Raw genomic sequence first — 13,003 nt, forward strand, 5'->3', positions numbered from 1 at the left:
AGGCTTCCCATACCCATGCATATTTATAACCTTGGCAACCCATAAGGGCAGTTTGACTCTGTCCTAAGAGATCACTATGAGTCAGAATCAACTTATTGGCAGTGAGTGTGAGAATTGTGCACTCTATGTACTGCACAATATTGCCTGTCTTTCTAGCAATTGCACTCATTCCAACCCTGCTGATGAGAATATATAGGTGTAGACAGGTCTATATGTGTGTGTATGAGTTTCATCTATTTTTGATGCTCTATAGTCTTGACTTTCAGTTTAAGAACTACTGTGGCATTTATTCAATTGAATTTTTATGTAGTCATGTTCTTCCCTAAGGTCGTTTCCCTCTCTTCTAAAGGAGAGACAGAGGATTGATGGGAAACTTTGGCCCGACACATCTTTCCTGCACAGATTGGCAAAGAATAAAAAAAGAGAAGCACAACAATGTCCCCCGTGACACACCTATGAACCCCTCTAAGTCAGAAAGAACAGAGACAATATTTACTTAAGAAAATGCTTGTATTTTTTTAAAACATTTTTTGCAGTATGATTGCTGATAATATAGAGATCATAGCGAGTGTTTCAAAATGCCCGTGAGACACCACACTGAGCATTTCCTCTATACCATCACAAGACTTTACACCATCACCGGACTAAGACAAGCATTGCTTTTTGGATGACAGTTATTTTTTAAATGATCTTATTTTTAACATTAAAAGCTAGTCCTGTACCGAATTATGGTCCGAAATCTTAAGGAATACCACCTCCACAAGAAGCCAGCTAGGAGACCAGATGGTTGGAGTCATGTCCGGGTCCAATAAGGTCTTTGCCACTTTTGCTGAAGACAGCAGAAGACCTTTAGCAGTGGTGTCCTCTCTATGAGCGGCCATGGAAAAGAACGCTATAAAACATGAGTTATGTGGCTGGAGACACATTTGGTCACAGAGATATCTGAGGCACTGTGTTAGAACAATGTAAACATCAAACCATTGTAAACTCTACAGGTGTGGTTTCTATATCCAAAAGGGAGTTTCATGGACAGTGGAAATATTTGGCCAACACACAATATGATTTACAAAAGCATTTGAGGACATAATCGGTGACAGGACAAGCCATGAGTAAAAGTTCATGCTATTGTGGGCTCAAGGTGTGTGTGTGTGTGTGTGTGTGTGTGTGTGTGTGTGTGTGTGTGTGTCTATAATTCTTTAAAGCATCCTGCATTCTCCATGGCACAAGATCAATTTGAAATTGTAAAATGAATGATGTAGAAATGTTGATTCTAAACTAACGAGTGCAGGGATTTCCAGTAATAGTGATAGAGGATAGAGAGTCAAATGTCAGACATTGTAGAGAGAAAACATTTTCTTTTTAGGATCAAGTGTTTTATTTACAAATAGAATGATATTTTAAAATGTACCTTCTTGTCTCCAATGTCACTCCTCTTGAGATTATTCCTCAAAAACTATTTTTACATGGTTCTATAATTATGAGCATCACCACCCTCTGCTTCCTGCTCCAGCTACCAACTAACATCATCTTAAAATAGACCCTCAATGAGTGCTTGCTAAATAAGTGACAGTGACAGAAACTTGGCATATGGAAATCATTCATATAGCTGGAAAATGAAAGAACACAAGAAGATATATCAAAAATAGAATCCCTTTAGGGTTAGAGAAAGGCCACACATTCTCTTATGGAAGCGCAGGGGATGTCGTGATTTGAGTCCAGCGAGGGAAGTGCTGTCATGATCACAAATGTGCACCAAACTTTGCAACCGTAATGGTTATGTTGCCTCTGTTCACTTTCCTCTGAGAAGAAACATCTTGAACTCTTAGCTAATCACTCTGTATCTCCATGGCTCATTGACACCAGGAAGAGTAAACACCATCGGCACCATTGGAGGGAATGCCCACCGTGCTCAATTTTAGAGATTGGCACAGTGCTGCAGAAACCAGAGGATTTCACAAGGCGAACCCCATTAAAGCCTCCAAATTGCTGTTATTCATGACCTATTTCTGGGCCTATTCCAACTTCAGAACATGACAAAAAGATATTTCCTTGGATGTGTTTGTGTTTCTAAAATTGACTCAAGCCCAGTGGAAGTTGGTAGAGAGTAGTTGAAAGGGGCTTGTAATTTAGGGGTTCTCATGCTTTTGTAACAAAATTATGCACCGAGTATGGAAAAATGAGGTCTCGTTGGAAAGTCATATAGCTAGAAGAGCCATCCATCTGAAAAATCATATCCTTATAAGAGAGAAATCGTCATATGCCTTGTCTTTGCTATAGAGGACCCCATGCTTTAAGTTATTGACAAAAGTGACCAAAACATTGAAATAGTAATCAGTTTGATATGAATAGCTTCAGTTCACCATAAACTGAGGCAAAAAAGTATTATGACATTTGTTTTGATACAAAAATAAAGAGGATGATGAAAAATACTTTGTGATCAGTTTCTTTTGAGAAGGAAAGGCAGTTTTATGTGGAAAAATACATTTTTAGTGACCCAAGATAGATCTCTATGCTTCTCAAACCCAATCCACAAATATAGTTGAGGCATGCGGATTTTGATCTTTAACAGCTAAAATAAAAACAAATGCTAAATGTATGGTAATAGCAGGATGAAGCCTCATCAATTGCTAGGTGACTCATGATGTGAAAATTCAGAGTGGCCAAATCACTGTTCCATGATTTTTCTGAAATGGATGGCTACAAAGTCACACATTGGTTTTTCTGAACTTGATTTAGAGTCAGAGGTACAGGTCAGTCGGAAGAAAGGAATGTGATTTAGGGTTTCTTAACACTCTCATACACAAAAAAGAAACCCACAATTTACAGCCATGCCTGTTTCGAAGACTGCCAGCACATTAGATCACATTAAAACATAAAAGAAAATTAATTCAGCACATTCAAACAAAAATAGTTAAGGCTAATTTTTGAAAAAGACATCAATTAAATGCAATCTCCGATGGCTCCTTGTGATATGGGGTAGTTTGCTCAGAAACAAAGTGACAATGTAATGCTAAATATGCAACCCACTTCTCAAACTTTGTTTGAAAAGAAAACCTCTGGGGAGTCTCTTAATCTCGATTGATAGTGTCAGCCTTGAGTTGCTGTGAGTGGAATTTCAATAAACTTTTCCCCCAGACGTCTGTGACATTTACATTTCATGTCAGCCGTCCAAATGCCACGCTCCCAGGTTTGCAGTTTTTGTCTGCTGGGTCATTTTTCTTGTACCTGGTCATTCACAGTTCTATTCTTGTCTCCCTGCTATTTCATCAAGGAAATAAAATGGCATTATTTCCCAACCCCTAACAGTTTAGCAAAACTCTGACATTCTTTCTCTTCTAACTTGACCAGTAATTTAGTCATTCGAGTCCAGCTAACGGGCCAGAATGCCGTTCTAAATAAGCCATGTCAAAATCTTCCTTCTCTCGTCATTTAAACTAACATCTACCCTCCCCCCCCCCCCAATGAACCCTAAGGGCGTGAATCGGAGTCTCTGCAGGAAAGACAGCACATCTTGAACCTAAAACCCAAATGCTCAAGGTTCTTTCTTTCCTCACTCTGACCAGGTGAATTTTGTTGATGGAAAATTCATGGCTTCCTCCATGCACACTACCTTACACACTCATCTATTGAAGGATAACGGATTGAGCCTCCATAGCTATCATGTTTCCTTAAAATAGATTTTCTGGATGAAAAAGAAAGACATGCCTGTGTTCATGATCTACTCAACAACAATTTTGAGGTTGGTCACCATTTGGGAAGTTAGATTTTGGGGTGGGACTCTTGATGATCAGTTCACATGTGGAGTCTAGCAGGCACATTTTTTGTCGGCTGGCTTCTCCCCGTTGAGCTTCCCGGAGTTTCCTCCATTGGCGGTGTCGGGGACTTGTGTCTTATCTACACACTGTTCCATTCGCTTCATTATCAAGTCCAGGAGAGTCTCCACGGCTTTCTCCACATTCTGTCCCGTCGCCGCACTTGTTTCAAAGTAGGGTATGCTGGCATAGAAAAGATGATAGATATTTTGGAGAGGAAGAAATCAGAAAAAGATATCATCAGATGTACACGTGAGTCACACATGGGGAATCAGCAGAGTTGTGCTGGCTAAGCTGGAAATCACCCTTGTTCTTTCTCGGTGACTGAAAACAAGTGGCCTGCCTTTAGTGCCATCATTTTCAGAGTAAGGATGCTGAGCCAGGTGGCATGCAGGAACTTGAAGCTCAGGCATCATCATTGCTTGAAAAATGTAGGAGGGCAATATGCCGAGCGACCAAGAATACCGTTACAATATTTCATCTTCCCTTCAACCCTAGGTATCTGATTTCTGGAAATGAGGCGTGCATTGCATAGGTTATTCATGTGACCACGGTCTACAAGCATTTGCAATGGATCATCCCAAAGAATATATGTGAGTCTTTAAGGTTCTCAAGGAAAATATTCCAGTAAACTATTGGCAGATAGAAAGGGTATGATTTAAATGGAATGGATAATGACACATTCTGCTTTGGAAGTCAATTTACAAATGACTACACTGACGGAGGGTTCCTAACAATTATTTCTTCTTTGAACAAGCAAAGACAGTGCAACCCTGAGGGCCTCTTCACCTTGAGCTTTATGACTGTTACAGAGGTGGCACGTGCTGTTCGGAGGATAAAATCATAGCAGGAACATGTGGTGAGTGCCTTAGGATGGGAATGTGTGGCTGTGAAAGAGAAAAGGCTCAGTTGCGCTAGGCAATTGCCTTCACATAGATTCCAATTCCTGGAGACTATAGGACAGGGTCGAACAGTTCCCTAGGGTTTACAAAGCTGTAGATCTTTATTGGAGCAGAAGAGCCTCATCTTTTGTCTGAAGAGTGTTAGGTCGATTTTAACCGCTGACTGTGAGTAGCAGCAAGTGCTTACCCCACTGCTGGACCAGGGCTCCTGCTGTGATTAGTAAGCTGGGCACAAGTCAAAGTTCCAGAAGCCCCTTCCATGACTGTTGACTAGAGACCACTGCCCCATTCTGGTGTTCCTATATTTTCTAAAATTTTCATATGGAAATATTATATAAACACACATATCCATGTAAGTTAGCTTAGACTAGGATTGCCAGAACTATCAAATAAAAATACAGGAAGCCCAGGTAAAGCTGAATTTCAGATAAATAATAATATTTGAGTGTACGTATGTCCCAAATATTGTATGAGATTGTTTGTACTGTTTGTGATTTGGATTTTAGCTGTACTTGAGCAAGGTTAGATAGGATCACAAGATCCTATCCCTGTCAGATATTAATCCTTGGAGTCTTGCAGCTACTAGCTGAGAGGTGGTAGTAGATTATGGTGTTTAAGTGTATGAATTCTGACCTCGGGCTGCCTGGTTGAATTAAACGTTCACTACTTATGAATCATGGATAGTTACCCTACATTATTTACTTAATCGCTGTGACTCAGTTATTCATCTGTAAAATGGAATAACTCTAGTACCTCCTGCAATAAGAGAGGTAAATGGGTTTGACTTGGAGAGTTCTCAGTCCTAGGGCGTTCAGCCCATTCGGTCATGGTCAATGAAGTAAAATTAGAACAGATTCAGATTGTTTTAAATGGCGGAACAATCATGGGAAGGGGTGGGAGAAATTTCGTCAACATCCTGGAATGGGAGACACAGAAGACAAGTCATGAACTCTTCCAGGAAACTGATTCAGATGATCTGATTATTGCCAGGACAATGGAGAGCCACAAAGATGGAACTGGGAAACACACTGAACCCTGTCTAGGATTGTAATATTCAATATGTGTCAGCTGTGGCTATTAAGTAATTCAATAAAAACATCATATATTCTCCTGGAAGATCTTTTTAATTCATATGCCATTCTTGAATGAAGTCAGTTCTCCTAGTATAAATATTGTGTTTCTTATCTTTTCTTATCCTATGCAGTAAACAAGGTCCGATATTATTGTAGTGTAATCAACCTACCCATATTTGTCAGCCAGGTCTTGGGCTTGCCGTTCATTGACTTCCCTCTGGTCTGGCAGATCTGCCTTGTTGCCAATTAATACTATATCTGGATTTTCACAATAAGCATTCGCTTGCAGTTGGCCTTGGAAAGAAAGCAAGTAGAATCAGCCACGTTAGTTATAAACCAGTGATACCAAATGACTGCACATCCTCTAAATTCCTCCTCTAATTATTCAGCTCTTATTAGCTTGGCTCAATTAACCCAGTGACTTAACTTTTCTCACTTTCAGTTTCCTCATTTGTAAAATTGAAATGATGCCATCGCCGATTGTGAAGATGAAAATTACAGGCAAAGTGACAGTTACCAGTGTTCATTCTACATTAGAAAAGAGCCTCCAGAGCAGTGGTTCTCAACCTGTGGATAATGACCCCTTGGGGGGGGGTGTTGAATGACCCTTTCATAGGGGTCACCCGATACACAACAGTGGCAAAATTACAGTGATGAAGTAGCAACAAAAATAATTTATGGTTGGAGGTCATCACAACATAAGGAGCTGTATTAAAGGGTTGCAGCATTAGGAAGGTTGAGAAGCACTGCTCTAGAGAAAGCTAATCCCCTTCAGATGAAATATCTCTCAAATATAAGTAGAGATAATAGAATATAATTTTTGAAGGGTGTATGTTTGCTTTCTCTTTTAGATATATTGCCCTCTCCCAAAATCAAAAGCAGTGATTTTAAAACAGAATGCTTTGAAAGCCACAAATTAGTGGAGAAATAATTTTATATGGGCAAATTCTAACGCACGCCACTTTGTTTCCTCCAGGAAACATTGTCCAAACAGAGAAAGAAAAGACAGATGGGTGCATAAGCAAAAATGGTGAAGAAAGCTGATGGTGCCTGGCTATCAAAAGATATAGCACCTGGCATTTTAAAGGCTTGAAGTTAAACAAGTGGCCATCTAGCTGTGAAACAACAAAGCCCACATGGAAGAAGCACACCAGCCTGTGTGATCATGTGGTGTCAAAGAGATCAGTTATCAGGCATCAAAGAACAAAAAAATCAAATCATTGTGAATGAGGGGGAGTGCAGGTTGGGGACCCAAGACCCATCTGTAGACAACACCCCTTACAGAAAGGTCGCAGGGAGGAGACAAGTCAGTCAGGGTGTAATGTAGCAATGATGAAACATACAACTTTCCTTTAGTTTCTAAATGCTTTCCCCACCCACCCACCCCAATCCCCACACTCTCATGATCCCAATTCTACCTTACGAATGTGGCTAGAACAGAGGATGTACACTGGTACAGATAGGAACTGGAAACACAGTGGTGAGAGTGGTGATAATGGGGGGGGGCAAGGGGAGATAGAAAGGGGGAACCAATTACAAGGATATACATATAACCTCCTCCCTGGGATTGGAAAAGAGAAAAGTGAGTGAAGGGAGACATCGGACAGTATAAGATACATCAAATAATAATTTCTAAATTATCAAGCATTCATAAAGGAGGGCGGAGCGGGGAGGGAGGGTGGAAAATGAGGAGCTGATACCAAGAGCTCAAGTAGAAAGCAAATGTTTTGAGAATGATGATGGCAACACATGTACAAATGTGCTTGACACATGGATGGATGGATGGATTGTGATAAGAGTTGTATGAGCCCCCAATAAAATGATTTTTAAAAAAGAATGAGCAAGAAAGGAAATGAGCCTATGAAACTGCACTGCTGAGAGTACATGGGCAAAGACACTTCCATCTGTAGCTTGAGGCACAATGCGTTCCATCTTGATAGAGCCCAAGGAAGAAGACAAAGACTCCCCATGTAACACTAACAATTTGAATACTAGAAATGAGAACATTATTAGACATGGTAATTAGTTATCTTAAATCCCACCAATATTCTTCTGGAGATTAAAAGCAACAACAATGGAGTCTTTCCTTTCTGAAAAAGGACAAATGAATCATTATCGAAAAGTCCTCATCTCTCAGCATCAAGAAATACCATCACAATTTGGATACAGAACTGCAGCGAAAAAAGGAACTAGAGATAAATACTAGGATAAAGACACTCATTTGAAACAACCTCACTCCTCCCTCCTCTCCACATAGGTAGCTATTATGCTACTGAATTCACATTGAAACCGGTTTTATACAGCTGTGTGTCTATGCACATGTGTATATACATAATGTAAAATATATTAATAAGGAAGCTTCCTCATTTGCATACTCCTATATCTAGGCACTAGGCACCCTTCTAGCCTCCGGGCTGGATGATCTGTGCTCTCATTGAGCTCCTGTTCCAGTGGTCCAGTGATGGAAGAGGTCAAACATGAGTAAACAGAGAACTAGGTAAGGTAATGTCAGCTGGTGGCAAGTGCTTGATCACAGAGGGGATGGAGAGTGATGGAAATGGTAGTCACAGAGGTCTCTCCCAATAGAAAAAGTCTGACCAAACACCCACAGGAAATGAAGGAAGTAGAAAGGAGCCAGCGTGGGACAGTAAATCAGAGAGAAACAATTCAGGCTGAGGGAAAGGAAGTGCCCAGTCCCCATAGCAGGATTGAGGCTAGGTCCAGCAACAGCCTGAGGACCCGTGGGGCTGGAGTCCAGAAAGCCAGGCAAATCCAGGCCTGATCTTAACTTTTCTATATCTTGAGATTCATGTAAATATTTGACTATTCAGGTTTTCTGTTGGGTAAAGAAAAAGGAAAGCACTCCAATAGATATTGTCCAATAAAGGGACAGAATGATACCCGGGCCGCTAGCACTTACCCCTTTTGGTATAATCAGATCTACTGATCAAGCACGAGAAGCAAAGATTTGAATGACTGCCATTCAGAGAACATGTTCCAAAGGAAGGACCCCTCTTCTGCCTTCTATTTTGACACTGACATTTGATAGCTGCCTCCTCACCCTCTGGGTAAGTTATGTTTTAGGATTCCTGGAGGCCTTGAGTCTAGCGGAGGGAGATTCTAGGTTTTATCCTAAATGAAGTGAGAAATCAAAGAAGAATTTTGGGCAAGGAGATATAATGACCTAAAGTTTGAAAAAGGGACCATGTCTGCCCATAGACTGCCCAACACATTTGGAAATGACAGGAGTAGCACCAGCCCTGTAGGACACGTAATTTTTCCTGGTGTTTATCTATCTCATTAGGACCCAATCCATGTTTGTGATAATTAAAAGTAAATGCAATAGTCTCTTTAGTGCTACATTAAAAAAAGAAAGAATAGACTCTTCTGCGTGTTGCTTTTAATTAGCTTTAATGAGTCAGTAGGTAACTTTTGAACTCCACGTTCTGTCTGAATTACCATGAAGGCTGAAGACAATTCCACAGAAGGTGTCCTCATATTTAAACATTGTGTTCAAGGCAAACCTCCAATCTGAGCTGCCTGACTGGTCTACTTATGTTTTCTCTTCATGCCAGAGCTTTGCTCTGGAGTCGTTTATTAGCTGATAATTCATTACAGTGGTTCCCTCTTAGCAGCAGTTTTACTTTCCATGGCTTTGGTTACCCAAGGTCAACTCTGGTCTGAAAATAATTAAATTACAGGCCATTATGAGTAGCATGATGAACTCTCAGGCTCTCTGGCTCCGTTGGGAGCCAGCTTCTCCAGGTTTGTGAGTGGCTGTGCTCTGACCTGGCAGGGGAAGATGGTTGTGACTGCTCACCTGGGACAGTGTGGATACCTGTCGAAATGCATTTATAGGAAGAAAGGATATACATAGGATTTGATATTGTTTCAGGCATCTCTGGGGGTGGGGGTGGGTTGGAACATATTCCCCACAGTAAGGGGGAGGCTACTGCATCATTCATTCATAAACTACTCACTAACTAATGGCTATTTTTGCTCGAATCCATAATCAATGCCAAAGGAAGCAGTTGTCAAGAAATCAAATGCATTGCCTTGGGTAAAGCTGCCACCAACAACCTCTTTAAATTGATAAAAAGTGAAGATCTCACACTGAGGACTAATGTGAAACTGACTCAATCCATGGTATTTCCCATCATCTCAGGTGCATGAGAAAGCTAGGCCAAGAATAAAGAGGCCCAAGACAAAGTTATGCTTTTGAAGTATGGCGTGAGTGAAGACACTCACTATGCTATGGTCTGCCAGAAGAACAAACCATCTCTCTGGGAATGTGGACAGCCAGTATGCTCCTGAGAAGCAAGGGTGGTGAGACCTCCTTTCATGGTGGAAATGTTTATCAGGAGGGATCAGAACCTGGAGAAGAAGATCATGCTCGATAAAGAAGAGTCAGTGAAATGTAAGACAACTCTCATCAAGATGGATTGGTACAGTATCCATGGCAATGGGTCCAAAGATAGCAATGATTTTGAGGATGGCACAAGATAGGGAAGTGTTTCAATCTATTGTGTATAAGGTCCCTTTGAGACAGAGATAACGTGATGGCATCTAACAGCAATAGCAACTAGCCTATTAGTTCTTGAAAGCATTTCAAGTTAATGGGTTCCTTGTCAAGAAACTCTGTGTGTGTGTGTGTGTGTGGTGGCTCTCCAGGCAAGATGTAATGGATGTTGTAGCTCCAATATTTATAAGATATCCTTCAAGTCTCTTTAGAAAATGGAATGGATGGCCATTTAATCATGCTGACAAAGCTTTAAATACAGGTGTGATTAACCACTCTTAAAAGGGATTAAAGGGAAAACACAGTTTCATGCCACCTGGGGGAACCTACATAAATATCCCTACTAAACTCATGACTTTCTAAAGCTGATCTGTGGGACCCATTCCAGTCATTTCTTGGAAGGTAAACAAATAAATGCAGCTGTCGGGTCCTCAAGTACATTTGTAGCACCCGAGCCCTAAAATGGCCAATACCAATCCCTCCATCCCACTTACTCATCCAGTTTCTGACGTTTAAGAAGCTCTGTTGACTGGTGAGGTCAAACATTAACAAAAAGCCCATGGCATCTCGGAAGAACGCAGTGGTGAGGCTCCGAAACCTGCCAAGAGAGCAGAGTGGAGAGTCCTGCACATCAACCACAATAAACTTAAGATGTAATCAAATAAATCTTTCCTTTTCAAATTCCCAGTGTCCACAGATCACTGCCACGAATTATCCTATAGAACAGGGCGATCTTGTGGAAAACCTACTGAAAGGGCAGAAGAGACTTGGTTGCACTTTAGTTTGGAATCACTTTCTGACTATATGCTCCTGTAAGACTTGAACGCCGAGTTGAAACATGCAGTCACAAAATCACACAGCATTTAGGTCTAGCTCTTTCTTGCCCTTTCCCAAACACTTTTATGTATTTACATTTAAAGAAAACACAGACACTTCGAACTTCAGAATCTAACTGATCCTATCTCTTCTCTTATTCTGTCCATGGCCTCACCATCCTCCCATTTGCCATAGTCTCTTCATCCACTATCTACAAATAATCAACGCAAATATCTCTCTACTCGTCCAGTTCTATCCATCCCCTCTGTCACTCCTCTGATTCTCAAAGCCATTATCTGCCACCTGGATAACTCCCACAGTCTTATCAACAGATGTGTTGTCTTTTTATATCAATCTTCTGCTAGGGGTAGCTCAATGATGATACATTGCTCTTCGTAAAATGTCCAAGCTCAGTAAGAGAATGACGGTGCTGATGAGCTGACTTGACCATCCATAGTTATGCTTGACCTTGTCATTCTTAGAAAGCTTTCTCTCTCCTCTGGACTTTCGCAAATGCTGTTCTGTTGTCTTCCTGCTGATGACTTCTCCTCCCACTTCTCATCTGTTTGGATAACACTCACTCATGCATACTTTCTCAGTATGAACAAAATGGTATTGGAAGAAATATCAATTCTAAAGCAGTCTTCCTAACTTCCAACTTTGGGTTATCTGTTCCTCCTAGCAGGGTTGCCTATCAGTTTTATTTCTAGAAGCGTCCTCAGGTTATGTTGTAACTGTTAGTTGTTGATCCAAATTCCACACCCACTTCAGAACCTAAGCAAAATGGAGTCACGTTTCTAACATGTTATGAATTATATTTATATGGTTTAGAAGCCAGTAATTATTCACTAAATATTTGTGAAAGAAAGTGAGAAAAATATTACCAAAGTGGATGGAGTTATTAAAGGTTTAAAATTACTTTTGTAGAGATGAATGATTTTCATACCAAAGCAGAAAGATCAATTTTAACCATCATTTGTTTCCAAATTAGGCTTTTGGTTGGTAGGGCATTGTTATGATCTAAAAATATAGACATACCAAAAAATAATTACTCATTTTTTTATCATGTGCATAAATTCTTCCATTCGCTGACAGCTCATAGGGATTATAGCGTGCTTATGAAATGTTTCCTTCTCCTTTGGAACTAGCTATATTCCTAACATTGTTTTTCACTCATCCAGAGTGGTGTGATGGCTAAGAAAATGCATGTCCTTTTCCAAGTATGTGTAGACCTCCTTTGAGGACTAAATGATGTCTTCTTCACGTTTTTATTTCCACAGCATATTACAGAATTACTCAAGACTGCATTAATCGCAATAGTACAAATACAATTGCACATTTTTGCTTCCATAGCAACATGTGTAGTACACACTGACACTGGACCATGTTTAGACCTTTCTGCTCATCTTTGTTATCCCATCCCACAAGAGAGGGACTTGATGTCTGGCTTCCTCCACTTAGCTCATTCTGACAAGTGAGTTGGTTGAGTGGGGGAAAGCCAGAACCATGTAAAGAGCTGTTTCTCTCTCTCTCTCTGGGGACAGAAGCTATGCCCTGTATCCTTTAGGTTTACATAAAGGGTATGGTGTTTCCTGCCTCCCATGATGTCACTCTTATCAATATCCATTATCTTCTCTGGGTTGGAGTGCCAGATGTCCTCAGGCACTGGGTTGAGGTGTGAGACATTGTTTTTCTTGTTGCTTAGCAACCCTTTATACATACAGAATGAAAAATTCTCCAGGGATGAATAACCCAAGTGTTACTAAGAATGTCCCCAGTGTTCCCCATTTCCCTCCTTGAGCAGCTGTCTCGAGGGGACAGATGATAGAAGCTGCCATCAGGCTAGGCTGACATAGCATGCGCCAGGACATATGGGAATCA

General features: G+C 40.7%; 1 protein-coding gene across 1 annotated transcript in view; it reads right to left on the reverse strand.

Annotated features, from left to right (window-relative positions):
* Positions 1 to 3,473: 3,473 nt before the first annotated feature.
* Positions 3,474 to 13,003, reverse strand: part of RAB27B (RAB27B, member RAS oncogene family) — a 66,005-nt gene continuing 56,475 nt past the window's right edge. The window contains exons 4-6 of the mRNA XM_075532712.1: positions 10,801 to 10,904; positions 5,958 to 6,081; positions 3,474 to 3,995 (exon numbers count right to left, since the gene is read on the reverse strand). Of these exons, the coding sequence (XP_075388827.1) occupies positions 3,806 to 3,995; positions 5,958 to 6,081; positions 10,801 to 10,904 (418 nt within the window). The 3' untranslated portion in view covers positions 3,474 to 3,805. The remainder of the gene's footprint in view (positions 3,996 to 5,957; positions 6,082 to 10,800; positions 10,905 to 13,003) is intronic.

Source organism: Tenrec ecaudatus, chromosome 15, assembly GCF_050624435.1.
Source record: "Tenrec ecaudatus isolate mTenEca1 chromosome 15, mTenEca1.hap1, whole genome shotgun sequence".
NCBI classification, from domain to species: Eukaryota; Metazoa; Chordata; class Mammalia; order Afrosoricida; family Tenrecidae; genus Tenrec; species Tenrec ecaudatus.